General features: G+C 36.4%; 3 protein-coding genes across 3 annotated transcripts in view; 2 read left to right on the top strand and 1 right to left on the bottom strand.

Annotated features, from left to right (window-relative positions):
- The window catches only part of LOC133838061 (platelet binding protein GspB), a 73152-nt gene extending 70958 nt beyond the window's left edge, over positions 1–2194 (bottom strand). The window contains 1 exon segment of the mRNA XM_062269053.1: positions 1709–2194. The gene's annotated coding sequence lies outside the window, so the exon portion shown is untranslated.
- Positions 2195–4924: 2730 nt separating this feature from the next.
- On the top strand, positions 4925–7581 carry LOC133844704 (uncharacterized). Its single transcript, XM_062278807.1, has 2 exons — positions 4925–5167; positions 7039–7581. Exons 1-2 carry the CDS (start codon positions 5027–5029, stop codon positions 7510–7512), a joined length of 615 nt encoding a protein of 204 aa, XP_062134791.1. The 5' UTR covers positions 4925–5026; the 3' UTR covers positions 7513–7581.
- A 6336-nt stretch (positions 7582–13917) lies between these two features.
- Positions 13918–14387, top strand: LOC133850878 (uncharacterized). Its single transcript, XM_062287121.1, has one exon. The coding sequence runs from the start codon at positions 13967–13969 to the stop codon at positions 14171–14173; it is 207 nt and encodes a 68-aa protein (XP_062143105.1). The 5' UTR covers positions 13918–13966; the 3' UTR covers positions 14174–14387.
- Positions 14388–15077: the final 690 nt, after the last annotated feature.

Below are 15077 nucleotides of genomic sequence, written 5' to 3'. Positions count from 1 at the left end.
TAACATGACGATATTTATGAATGGACACAGGCCAACTATATATATTCGAGATACTAATCTTGAAAATCTCTGCAGATTTAGGAGAAAGTGTTTCACGCTAGCAGAATAGTTCAAAGTTGAGCGTGAAATTTGAAGAAAATAAAAAAAAAAAAAATTTAAATAAAATTTATCACAAGAAATTGCAATCAATTTTACACCAAATTTTTTTTTTTTTTTTTATTTATGAAATTAGAATTTTTATTTTAATCACAAGTTAATATTAGTAAATATATTTCTTCATTATAAAAGTTCTAATAAAATGTGAGCTTTTAAAAGAGATCGAAATAAAATAAAAATTGCGATTACAAATCAGAGATTATAATATTTTTCTGTGTTCTAGATATTTAAGTAATAAGAGAGCTTTCATATTTTGTCATTCTTGTTTGCTTACTTATGTTCAAAGCGCGTAGAACTTTTAGTTTACTTAAGAGCTTTCGTCCTGCAGGCGTTGCCAGCCTGTCGCACACAGCGCAACAAAATCAAATCACAAAGTCAAACACACAAATGCCACACTAAGCATTACACATACACGCGCATACTCAATACTCGACCACTCACACAGACGCTTACGCACCCTTGTGCAATTTGGCAAAAACAGTTGCGCATTAAGCGCCCTCTGAGAACTGAATCACACAACAACAAAGCAAAAACAACAAGCAAATTCACGAGAAGCTGCGACCGCAGAATGCAAAGAAATGTGCAAATAAAATGCAGACAGGTAGCGCACATACAAGAAGAAGAAGAAGAAGAAGCAGAAGAGGCTGAAGAGACGTAACTAACCACAACAAGCATGGCAAGAAGGAGGAAGAAGAAAAGCACAAGAAGTGCGCTTATCAGGCAAAAGCAAACGCAAGCGCCGGATATGAGCGCCACTTAAAAATTGTAAAAACAACACACAAGCAACACAGCAACAAGTGTGTGCAAAAGAGTGAGTGCGATGGATGGGGGGTATAAGTGTGAGAGTGGGCACTCGAGAGTACACAGTAGTGTAAGAGTGTATGAGTGTGCTTTCTGATAGCGGTAACAAAAGCTGCTTTGCCGTGTCAGGTAGCCGAAGTCGCCGTCGCCGCCGTCGTCGCAGCCGTTTTTACACAGGCCAATTAATGAAAGCGACAAAATGGCAAATAATAATAATAATAATGTGAAGGGTATGTAAAAGGCGTAAAGGCAAACACGTAACGTAACAAACACACACACGCACACACACACACACTAAGACTGGCAGTCACACTTAAGCGGCGACACTGCGAGAGAGAGACAGAGAGATGGCATACGCCGGGCAAAAGTGCACTGCGTCTGCGGGGGAGCGAGAGAGAGCACGCGCAAAGGCATTTTAATTTTTTCATGTCTATGCGCGTGCTACTTTGTAATAGCGTCGACTTCGACGCCGACGTCAACGTCGCCACGCTGCCATCGATAGCAACAAATAATAACGCAGACTAATTGCAAACATGCGTTGGATGTTGATTGCGCCGCTGTGGCAAAAGCTTTGTCACCGCAACGCGACGCGACGCCAAAGTTGAAGTCGAAGCCGAACGCAACGTCGCGTCTGCTCCGGCTGCAAGTGTTTTTACAATTTACAGTTGTTGCGGCGGCTGCTGGTGACAAGCGCAACAATTGCTGAATCATTTGTTTATTGCCAAATCAAAAGTATGTTTGTATTAATTACCGTTTTAAGCTGTCGCCGTCGTTGCTGCTGCTGCTGCTGCTTCTGCTGCCGTCGCTGTTTTCGTTGCTGTCAAACACTTCAATGAATTTTTATGTGGAGCAATTGATAAAGCCGCGTGCTCACACACACACACTCACGCAAATGCACAATACAGAAATACACCAACACATGCGCGTGTTACAAATACTTATTGTATATGTATTATAAAAGCACACATACACACTCACAATTTGTACATAAAAATTAAGTACAATAATTCACTGGCACTTGTTGCTGCTTGTTGTTGTTGTTTGGTTTTGTATAAGTTTCATTGATCGCCGCGTTTTGATTAATTGTTTAAATTACGTTTATTATTATTATTGTTTGTTTGGCACTCGGCAGACAACTTGTATAGAAAGCTTCGGCAAAAAAAGCTTTGCCTCTCTCTCGCTATCTGGCAACCACAAAGCGTTAAACGACCCGCACTCGAGAGCGTTGGAAAAATAACTGACGGGCGATCATCGGTTCGTCTCCAACAATCTCTGCTGCGCTCGCTGCTTTTTGTTTCTTCTGCTGCTGTTTTTGTTGTTTTGGGGCTCGTGCTCGTGCTCGCGTTCGGCTCACTCAATGCACTTCGTAAAGTGGTTCGTTTGTCGTTTGAATGAATGAATTTGTGGAGTTTTGCTTAAGAGCGGCGCGTTTAAGAGTGTAATCGAAGAGAAGTGGTTATGTTTTAATCTAGCAGGTTGTTTGCACTGCCAAGTGATCAACTTTTATTATTATTATTATTATCATTATCATTATTATACGTTGTGCTGTGTCGAGCGAAGAGTTTTGATTTGTTCGCAATTAAGCGTGCTGTTGTTATTAGTTGAGTAAAAAAGAAGCTAATAAGGAATGTATTAGGGATATATCGATATCAATATATCGATAAGTGCAAAACGCGAAATTGCAGGTCAAACAGAAGCGTCGCCGCCGTGAAGCTAATAGCGATTAATTCATGTCGCTATCCATCTATCAAAAACCAAAAACTACAACAATTAAGCAAACAAAACGATGGCGCCTGCGGCAGATAGAAACTGTCAAACAAAACAAACAACACGAGACGCGATACGGCAACGCTGAAAGTGTGCTGTGATTTCATTGCATTTGCATTGTTGCCATTGTTTCGTTTTGTTTCTTTTTTTCTTATAAGGTTTCTTTTTTGCATGCCATGCAAATGGAGCTAAGTACAAGGAAAGGCGTCAATGACGACGCTGCGCTGCAACTGCGACAGCGACGACCTTAAACTGCACACATCAAAAGGAAGCAACAAACAGCAGAAAAAAGCTCGCAGAAAAAAAGAAGAGCGAGAGAGGGAGATGGCATCGAATATAAATTAACTGCCATGAACGAAGTAATGGAGCAGCAGCAATAACAACAACAACAACAACAATAGCAAAGGCAATGAAGGTTGCGCAAAAAAAGCAGAAAGCAAAACGAACAAAACTGCAACTGCAAAACTTCGCTGACGCGCTGTCGACGTCGCTGCCGTTGTGGGCGTTGTCGTTGCCTCTCCCATAAGCGCTGCTCTGCCCTGCTGCTGCATCTCTAACCATTTGTACTTGGCCGATCGCAGGCATAGATAAAGCAGCAGCAGCAGCAACAACTGCAGCAACGATTGTTGGCGAGGTCAAACAGCAATCAATAAAGGTCAGCGACTACCGCTGCCGACGCCGTCGCTTCTGCTGTTGCTGCTTCTGCTGCTGTGGCACGCCTGAGTGCCTGCTGCCAATGCCAATAGTGCTAGTGAAGTGATGGGCAGGCAACCAGCCAGCTAGCCACTCAATCCACACCCCTCACCTCTCCCGCTGCCACTCGCGTTACCTGCGCCCATTCATGCGGCCCACGATGAAGATGCTTTATGTTGCAAATTGAAAGCTGGACGTCCAATAATCGAGCCGACTGCTGACCAAGCTGAACTCCACACACACACACACACAGACAGACTGGGCAAGACATCATTGCCTCCCCTCTCCGGCTTCCTCTGTCGCTGACTACTGCTGCTGTCTCGCTCACTGGGAGCAGCTGTAGGCAGCCAGACAAATGTAGACAGTCGCGACTGCGCAGCAGCATCGACAGCAGCATCAACTGCGGCCTAGGTGCAATCAGCTTAACCCCACAGTGAACGCTAGAAAACTAAAAAGAAAAACTTGGATCTAAATTATAAATCAAAATTTAAAACGGAAAAATGAATCTATTATATATATTAAATAATAAATAATACAAATTATTTGAAAATACATTCATACATTTAAAAAAAGAAAAGTTTGAGTAAAAAAAAAATTGTGTAACGAAAATGCAACAAATTATTTGAATTGAATGTATTTTCATTAAATTTATATGTGATTTGGCTTTTTTAATGTAAAAGTCTCAATAGAAATTCTTCCTAGAAAACTCTGAATGGTTATTTCAAATATTTTCATTTTATATCAATTGAATGAACTCTAGATTATAAAAAGAGAAGAGTCATGAACTCATTTGAAATTAAAAAGTAATTTTATAAATAATTTAGAATTGTAATATTGTAGTATTAAGAAATTTTTGTACATTACAAATAAGACTTCAACTCAAAAATTCATAATGAAACGTATTCATTTAATGTTTTATAATTTAAATAGTATGAAGAATTTGATATTCAATAAAATAAAAGTAAAGATCAATCAATAAATATTTGTCAAATAAACAGCATTAAATAAATTAGAAATAAATATACCTTGTCAATCAAATTTTTTGTTGTACGAGTAGATAATTATAAGATATTTGTAATAATTTAACATAATATTTTTACTAAGGGAGAAGTTTATTATGTTATGTATTTTATTACCATTTAATGTTGTGCAATGTTGACATTATTTTCAGCAGCATTCTTTATCAGAAATGTATTTTTTAAAGATTAGTCAACATTTATTTAATAATGAATATAAATGTAAAATATTCTAATAGTACAATGCTTTGTAAATCTCTTTTAATATTTAATACAAATTTTCATTTCCTCTTTAAATCACTTTGTGATTTTTTTTTACTTTTTAATATTAATTTTCATTTCTTATTCAAGTCAATTTTTTTGTATTTGTAATTTTTTTAAAGTTCTTTTAAAACGTTGGATTATTTTATTAAATAAAACATTATTTAAACTTATGTATGATACTTAAATAACGTTAGAATACAATAAAATCTAATCTTATATATTAATTTAATATCAAAATTTCCAAAAATACTTTTCAAGCACTTATTGCTAATGTGCGTGCTTAAATGTATGACATTGGCTCCCTTGAGGGTTAAGGAGTTAAATGGCGGATGTCGATGGCTGTGGCATTAGGCGTATGTTCGAAGCGCAATTCAAGCGCTGCTCGCTGCCTTGCTGCTGCCTGCCAGCCTGTCCCGCCCCCTTTGTGCCGCCCCCGCTGCTGCCGTTTGGCCAAGTCGCCAAGTAGTCAAGTAAGTAGCTGCCTTGTTGCATGCCCCATGCCACAGTGTGTATCTGCTGCTGCTTTGTGGCATCCACAAGATATTTTTAATGGGGGCCGCTTCCTTTTAGCGGTGACTGTTGCTGCGATTGCTGCTTCTTTTTCTTTTCCTTCTTGCCTTCCCTGGATTTCTTTTTTTTTTTTGTATTTCGTCCGATTTTTGTGAATGAAGTTGTTTTTAGACACAGAGCACACCATTATCGCACTGACATGTCTGGGGATATGGCATGCTCCTACTCCTGCTCCATGTTCCTCTAGGTTGTTCTGCTTTTTGGTTTCTTCTTTTTGCTAGGCTCCTCCACCTGCTCAACTCAATGTTGTACGAAGTTGTTGCTGTTGTGCTCTGTCACCTGTTGATGGATTTCGTTGTTTGATTAACATGAAATGGCATCGCATTGATGTATTGAGTGGAGTGCAGCTACTCAGACTTAACATTTAAGTGACTCTATCTCTACACTATGAGAAACTAGCCAAAGGAATTTGTGGAGTGGACTGGGTAAAGGAACTACTTCATTATATGGTAAGCTAGAAATTTAAAGACAAAGTTCCAAAAGATATTAAAAACAAAATGTGTAATCATGGTTAAAGAAACTAATTATAAATATTTCTGGACTTGACTCTACTTTTCTATCAGCTATAATTTCAACGAGGATGTATTTTATATTTAAAGTATTTATTTGTATTCAGAAAAATATACTTTTTATACCTGCTACCCATAAGGTAGAAGGGTATTATAAATTTGTGCCGATAGGAAATGTATGTAACAGGTAGAACGAGGCATCTCCGACCCTATAAAGTATATATATTCTTGATCAGCGTCAACAGCCGAGACGATCTAACCATGTCCGTCTGTCCGTATGAACAGCTAGATCTCAGAGACTACGAGAGATAGAGCTATAATTTTTTTTCGACAGCATTTGTTATGTTTTCACGCAGATCAAGTTTATTTCAAATTTTTGCCACGCCCACTTCCGCCCCCTCAAATCAAAAAAATCGAATAACAATAATAAGAATTTTGGTATATATAATGCGGTACTTATCGATATACCACACATATCATTTGGTATATTTTTAGCATCTTTGGAGTATATTTGGTATATTTTGGGAATAATACCGCAAAATATATTGCTTTTATTCAAAATGGGTAGCGGATATCTCACAGTCGAGTACACTCACAGTCGAGTACACTCGAGTACACTCGACTGTAGCTGTCTTACTTGTTAACTATATTATTGTAAAAATAGCTAAGAAAATTACAAAGATATAGAGCCATAATTTGTTGTCGACAGCATTTGTTATATTTGCACATTTTGTTTAGTTTATTTGCGGTATATTTTTAATATTTTTATAAATCAGTTTATTAGAGTTGCGCAGCGGGTATCTGACACTTAAGTGTACTCCACTACAATTGTCTTACTTGTTTATTAATATTAATAATTGTAATTACTGATAATTAATTATTGATTTCAAATAAATAAAATTGTTAAAGGACATTAATTGCATACGCATCGAAATTGTATAGAAATGAAATGTAAAATCAGTTATTTTACTCTTCTGAATAATAACTTAATTTCTCGAAGTGCATCTCGATTGCCTGCAATAATATCGTTGGGTTGCAGCCTAACAAGCTGGCAATCTAGCTGTCTGTCTCTGTCCCACTCTCTTTCTCTTCGAATGTGGAACTTAAGTTGCCTTTCAGGTAGCAAGTTAAGCCGCGATCTGCAGCTGCAACAAATCCGCGCAGCAAATGGCATCATTAGAAATCGCTTAACGCCCGCACACAAAATTTGTTTACCTGCTCTCCATTGTAGTATATAAACCCGAACTCTTGACCATATCAAGGCACATTCCAAAGACAACTGTCAACTCGCAAAGATGTCAATCATCAAGCGAAATCTTCTTCTGCTGCTGCTCATCATCAATCTCAGCATCGGTTGCTGGGCTCGTCCAAAGCCTGCACCAAAGCATCAACAACTGGATGCCGCCCTCAATGAGGTGACCTCCCGGGAATTCGATTGGGCTTCTGATCCACAGATTCCCAACAATCTGCTCGAACAACTTTCGGCCATGAGATCCGCTTCTGTTGCTGACCATCAGCATCATCCTCATCATCATCAGAAGAAGCGACGCCCCAGCAACTACTGGAAGTCAGTGCAACAGCAGCAACAACGTTTTCGGGGGCGTTTCTTCAATGTGCCCCCGCCACCAGGTGGCATTCCACCAGGCGGTGGCAACTACTACAGCAATGAGGTGTTGCCGCTGTCCACCTACGAGTTCTACGAGCCCGAACCCATCTACTCCACTGCGTACTATTAGCCAGCCAACTTTGACAATCAAATTGTAAATTAGCTTTAAGATTTCCTTTGTATTTCCCAAAATATTCAATAAACATTAAACAAAAATCAAATACTTAAATCTTTTAAGGTGTCAAATAGTGAACATTTAAGGTTTTCATTACAGCTCTGAATATGGGAAGTCAAAGATTATTATAAAGTATGTTAGTTATGAAGTAATTTTATTTATATAGAGAAAGATCTTCTAGAAAAGATGTCTCAAAAAATTGATAGTTGAGGGTTTTGATACAGCGCTGAAAATGGAAAGTCAAAGATTAATATGAAATTGTTATGAAGTAAATTTATTTATATAGATAAAAAAGAAAAACAAATTCTAGAAAAGAATTAAAAATCTTAAGTTTGAACCAGATTTTGATTTTAAATTTTCGATTTTAAAGTTGGGAAACTCTTATTTTAAGATTCGAATCTTATTTCAACAATTTTTAATCCTCACGGAGCAAGAACATGACGAGCTAGAAAGAAGAATACAATTGTTGTCTTTAAGTTTGAGAACTTTTCGATCTTACAAAAAAGATTTTGAAACAAGTATTCCATGCTGAACATTTTGTAAACAAGAATTCATTCTTCAATCAAGAAACATTGAAATTTTCTAAAATTCTGAACAGCGAGAAAAAATTTTGTTTTGAAAAGAAGAATACAAATATTGTCTTTGAGTTTGAGAACTTTTCGATCTTATAAAAAATACTTGAATTAAGAAGTCCAGATTGCAAAATTCTGAAAACAAGATTTCGATCTTCAATAAAAATTTAATTTTAGAATCGAATTTTTCTATAATTCAAGATTTTTCCTTTTTTATGCTGATGGATTCTCATTGCGTTGATTGACATTCTTGTATATGTAAATAATATAGTATATTTTATTATGTATGTAGTTTATGGTATATCGATATACCAAATATTGAATTTAGGATAGTTAAGAATTTTTGTGGTATTTTTTTAGGTATACTTTGAGGATTTGCACTCTTTTTCTTATATCGAAATTATGGCATTCCGGTATATTATTACAAGATATACGGTATATTTTGCTTGCAGTAGTATCAATGTACTAAATATATAATTTACTACCTAAGTATTTTTTGGTATATTTATAATGTATGTATACTTTAACGTTTCGCACTCTTTTTCTTTTATTCAAATTGAGTAGCGGGTATGACATTCTGGTATATATTGTATTTTATGGTATATTTTGGATGTGACAGTACATCGATATAGTAAATGGTATATTTTAGTATTTTTTTTTTGTATATTTATGGTACACTTTCGCATTATTTTGCTAATATTGAAATGGAGTAGATACCCACAGTTGGGAAAACTATTCCATGAATATATTATTTGAACTCTCTACTAGCTACTTTTTCTTCCACTCTCTTCTTCTTTTTCTCTTTCTATCTTTCGTGCTTCGCTGCCACACTTTTCCCTTCACTGCAACTTCAATTTACTGCTTTAGGCTTTGGGGGCCAAAACAAATATTGCGGGTAATCGAAAACTTGACACTGCGATTTCTTTTAGTTCGAGGTGTAGCTCTTCTTTTTGCTGTTGTTGCTGTTGTTGTTGCGCTTTTGGGTTGCAGGTTCAAAGAGCTAGAGCTGGGCAATTGCCCCACGAGTTGCCACAAAAGGGCAATCGACAACGTTGCAACAGCAGCAGCAGCAACAGCAGCAAGAAATATGAAATTCCAGCAACCGCGGGACACTTGAGGTGGCCAAGGCGGGGCCAGCTAACCGGTAGTTGTTATTGTTGTAGTTGCAACTTCTCTTGTTGTTGCAACTTATGTTGTTGTTGTTGTTGTTGCTGTTAGTTTGTTGGTGGCTCTAGACTTTGGCGGCGTCGTCTTCGCCGGTCGTCGTCACCATGTCGTCGCTCTGGACATTGCCAGCAAAATGTTGCTCTTATTTCAGAACATGAACAACTACAGCAACTACCACCGCAATAACAACATGTTGCTGCTTCGTTTGTATGGGTCGCAGGAATGCCTTAATTCAGGAATTTAATGAAAAATGCTCTATGAAGCGGAGCAGCAAATTAAAAAGGAAAAACTTTTGCAGCAACAGCAACAACAGCGGCAGCAAAAAGGTTAAAATTAAAATCAACGCTGCCTGTGCAACATCATCTGAGAACTTGGCTCCCGGCTGACTTGATGGCTTTTTGCGCCAAGCTGACAGTGTGAGATCGGTGGCAGGTGAGCTGCTGCTGCTGCCCCATCCTCCTCCTTCCACTTGCAACCATTGACCAGTTGCCCATGTTGCTGCTGCTGCTGCTCGCGTTGTAAATTACATTTTCCAAATGCTTTTGCCATGTCGTACCAAAAACCCATGTACATATGTGGCATACAGTTGTGGCAGCATTGGCTGTGGCAGCCAACTCTGCCTCGGCTTCCGTTTTGATTTGGAACACTTGTTGCCGTTGTTGCTGTTGCTCTTGTTGCTGTTGTTGCTGCTTGACTTTAGGATTTGTCCTGCCGCTTGGAAATTCCTTGGGGATGTGTTCGCTCTCTGCACACACACACACACTCACACACACACACATACTTACACATTTCGTTGTAGCTTTCAACTTCAGTTTGGCTTCTGTTTCGCATCGACTGCTGATGTTGCTGCTCCTCTTCTTCATCTTCATCTTGTAGTTGCTGCTGTTGCGATTATGTTGTTGTAGTTTGTTCAGATTGTTGTTGATTTGAGTGTTGATTGTTGTTGCAACATAATGCGGTAGGTGGGCAAAAGCCTTCGCCTTTGATTACACCGAACTTTGTTGCTGTGTTTTCGCAACATTTGCAAGATTCTTTATTGGCGTTAAGCACATGAAGAGCTCAGAACTGGATTATAATTGGATTAACCAAGCAAATCTTTAAATGCAAACTAAGCTAAGAAAGAATTGCGTAATCAAATGATAATCATTAACTTATAACTGATGATAATAATATATATAGAAAATATAATATTAGAATAATAGATATATATATATATAATATATAATTAATAAGAAATTCTGATAAAATTAATATATTTAGATAATATATATATGAATAACATGAAATTTTACATCTAAAATAAATAGTTGCCGAAATTTTTCATTAAGTTTATATGAGAAACTAATAACTTTTGCTAAGGATATGAAAACGTATAAAACAAATCACTTTTTACATAATTTATATTCAGTTTAAATCAACAATTGACCAAATATAATATAATATACAAAAGAATAATTAAAATCTTCAATGTAAAGATCTGTGCTAAAAAGATACACTTATATTATATTACTAAATTTATATAATCTAGATAAAAAATATATTTATTCTAAATGTAGCTTTTTGTTTAAATTATGTGAATTAAAGAACTACATACAAATATAATTTGTTTAGTATTAAGATATAGTATTATGTAAACAATTTATTTGTATCATATTTTTCTATTAATATATTTAAAAAAAAGAATATATGAAGATCATAGTCAAAAGGTTCTACAATTTTCCATTCCGTAATAAAGATTAATTTAGATTTTTTAAAACAAAATAATAGTTGTCATAGCTATAAATAAAGTACTACAACATATCTGAGAATTTCAGATATTAATAGAGCGTTAAAAGTTTCTGTATAATTATATATTTACAGTAATCTTTTAATTGTTTAAAAATATTACAGTTTACGACATTATAAAATTTCTAATTTCTTCATTAAAACTCCTTCTTAAAATATTTATTTAATTTAGTTGACCTGCGTTTGCAGCACTCGATCAGCAGCAGAGTTTATGCACCTTATAAGTGCTTAGAGCCGCAGTCTAATATCATTATTGTGGCAATCTTGTGTGTTGCAGTGGCAACTACTGAGCTGAGGCAAGTTGTGCAGTTCTGCTTGGCTGCTGTTGCAACTGGCAACTTGCAACTAAGTAGAGTTGGGAGACATTCGTCTAAGCAGCTTTTCTCTCTCTCTCTTTTTGTCTTTCATTCTTTCTTTCTCTTTCGCTGGTGATCTGCAATCAGCTGCAGTTGGAATTGGAGTTGGAGCCAAATGCCAGCGCCATGAATTCAGAGCATTTTCTAACTTCCTTTTGCCAATAGAGAACGAACGAACGAGCGAACGAAGAGGAAGAAGGAGTTGGCCAAGAAATCGAACAGCGCAAAAATGGGCGCAAGTTCAGAGGCAGATGAGGAGGAGGAGAGTGGAAGGCAACTGCGGTTGCATAGTTGACCAGATCAGCGACAGAGGCAGCGACCAGGGCCAAAGCCAGGCCACGGCCAAGACGATGGCCAAGACGCGATGCCCAGGCAGCCCCGTTGAGCTGGCCAACAACTCTTCCTCTTCTAGATACAGATATGCGCGTCGTGTTTGCCGCGCAGTCGCAGTCGCAGATACACTTTAGGGGCCATGACATGACTCGCATACGAATTATTATAAACGATCTGGCGCAAAAACTAACAAGCCCCCTCTCCCTCTCTCTCTCTCTCTCTCCTCTCTCTCTCTCTTTCACTCTCTGTCTCTGTTCAGCAAACGATGCGAGGCGATGGCTAAAAGTTATGGTGGCCAATTGCAAAGTTAATGGAGTTTGGCTACTCCAGCTGGGAAGAGTTGGGGCAGCTTGCAACGGATGCTGCGACGGCTACTGCACTGAACTGGACTTGCCACCAAGCAGCCAGCGAGGCAGTCAGGCAGCCAGCTTGCCACTTGCCACTTGCCCGGTTGCCCAGTTGCCGCCTTGGTCAGTCGCCTGGCCAAGATTGAACTTAATTTTGCACAAATGCAATTTATAGAAAATTGTTGCCACTTGTTTTTACGTTGATGGCACTTGCTTGGCCAGAGAGGTAGAGCTGGTGAGAGGAGCGAGGGGGAGGCAGAGCAGGAAGAGTGAAGAAGAAAGAGGGAGCAGTATACAGAGAAAAAAATTTGAGATTTCTGAAAAAAGAAACAGAATTTGATTAACAGGAAACACTTTAAATACCATTTAAATGTCGGCTAGGATTCAAAATATTTGAAGAGCATTTTTATATTGGATTGGATAAATGTTGCCTATTTAAATTGCATTTAAATTTCGATTATGACTCAAAATATTTGTAGGCTTTTTCTAATATTTGATTTTCTTTATTATTTTTGCAGTAAGAGCTTACCAAAAGACTTATAGTATCAAAAATCGCAAAGATTGTTACTTGAGGCACCTAAAAATAATTTCCCGCGTTACATTTTTTGGGAATCTAATAAAATTCGGACATGAAAGGGTTAATTACCATTTCTAATGCCTCTCTATTCAATTCTCATACTACATTGTTTTTTCAGTATATTAATAAATCAATTAATAAATAGTTATCGGTTTTTATGAACACTTTTTCCAATAAAAAATCATTTATTATGTTTCTTACATTGTTTTCCTCTAATCTACTTAAGTATGTTGTTAAATATAGTATAAGCAAAAACCCATTTTCTATAATTTAAAACATCTACATTGTGGTATACTTTAAATGTAAATGTTTTAAATATAGCCCTTGATATATTTTAGTATTTTTGTGGCATCTTAATTTGGTAGATTTTAAGAATAATAACATTTTTTTTTTTTGTTTAAAATGAATAACTAGATGTATTATGAAAATAACATATACTCGTAAATACCTCTCTTCTTCTTCCTAAGCATACAAAGTTTTCCTACCTTAACATACTATTATATTTATTCTTCTTTCTTTTAATAGTAATTTTTTAAAAATAAAAAAAAAATACATACAATTTCATTTTATGCATTAACTTCATAATTATTAACCTAGCGATAACAAGACTTAATTTAAGCAATGTTTTCCTGCAATAAAAGTTCTTCCGTTCTTGCTAAGTCATCGAATTTTTCTCGCTGTGTGCGATCTTAGAGAAGCTGGCTTGCAACATGTGGCAGGCCGAGCTGATAATAAATGCAGGTAGCCGCGGCCTGCAGCGCAGCCATTATTTAAATTTTTGCAAAATTAACAATTAAAATGTCTAATGGTTAAATGCGCAGACCTCATAAAAGACACACGAGGGACGGATGCAAAAGGGACGCGATTTCTGAACTTGCCACCAAACTAGCTTCGACTTTACAACGATTTCTTGGAAGTTGCAACAACGCTGTAACTGATGATGCTCGCAATTATTAGACACAGTTGACTGGCTAATCACATGAAGAACTCGAATTTTGTTGCATTGAGCATTGAGCGCAGGAAGTGGAAATTGCCAAATGGATTAGCGCAAAAGTTTTTATGACAGCGGATACCCTTAAATCCACGAATTTCTAGTCAAAACAAATCAAGAAGTTTCCAGTTCCTTTGCGATCCTGTCCTTTCGCTACCTGGCTACCCAAAGTGAGGGTAACCTGGCTATAAAAGCCAGGTCTGTTTAATGAGTGCCAAACAGTCGTCAGACGTTGGCCAAAGTAATTGCAATTGCAATCGAGTTAAAAAAACGAAAGAAAGATGCTTATCGTTCGCTATCTAATCGCTCTCGTCTTCTCCGTCTTTATGATGGCCACCTCATTGAAGATCGAGGAGCGTTATCGTCGTTCCGCCGATTACAAGATCTCCACACCCGATCGCCTTGCTCTCCACATGCAACAACGTAATGCGGAAGATGCCCAGGGAACAACTGGAAGGCAACTGGAACGCAGACGCTTGAATGTCTAAAGCGAATGGAATGCAAATTGATTTCTCATCGATAAATCAATGCAAATTGTGATTAGCAAAAAAGTACTCAGGACTCAACTCTATAATTAAGTGATAACTAGAAGATAATGCTAAAATGTGAATTTTAAATTTAAGACAAAACTGTGAAACTACGAGTATGTAAAATTATTTTATAATTGTAAATGTATCGAGAAATCCAGTCTATCAATAATGAAAATCTCTGTCAAATACAACAAATATTATAATGTAAAGTAATGAAAATAATAAAACCAAAAAACTAAAATGTATATTCTAAGATAAACTTAAGATGTAAGCAAAACTATGAAACTATCAATTATTTTTGGGAATTAAAAACAGTCAAATAAAATATTAAATTAAAGTGATTCTCTTTGTTTATTATTATTTTACACAAATTTTGAATGCTGAATTCTGAATTTTTAGATAGAGTGTTAAAATTTTCAAAGTTCTAGGGTATACAAATTTCCCCCACATTTCCAAGAAAAGTTCAACTTTTGTTTTACTGTTTTTAAACATTTACGTGCATTTTATTTCAAATATATATATATATGTAATATATATATAACATTAGGAATACTTTATTATATTACATCGATAGGATTTTATAAGGTGTGTGTGACTGACTCTGACTCTATTATACCGTGTGTCCTTTCGGTTTCATTATATGCATAATATAATATATAATACAATAGCTGAAACATTCAATTTACAAAAGGAAATTTCATTTCATTTCGTTTTGATTTGCTTTCGATAAGAATTATATAAGTACAAGTTTTATTTTTTGTTTTCATAATTTAAGATAATATTAATATAATTATAAATATTTGCTGTATATTATTTTACCACACCATATGTAAGCAAACATAAAAAAATATTATAAATGAGA

Source organism: Drosophila sulfurigaster, chromosome 2L (genome assembly GCF_023558435.1).
Source record: "Drosophila sulfurigaster albostrigata strain 15112-1811.04 chromosome 2L, ASM2355843v2, whole genome shotgun sequence".
In the NCBI taxonomy this organism is placed as follows: domain Eukaryota; kingdom Metazoa; phylum Arthropoda; class Insecta; order Diptera; family Drosophilidae; genus Drosophila; species Drosophila sulfurigaster.
This window is presented reverse-complemented; position numbering and strand designations above follow the sequence as displayed.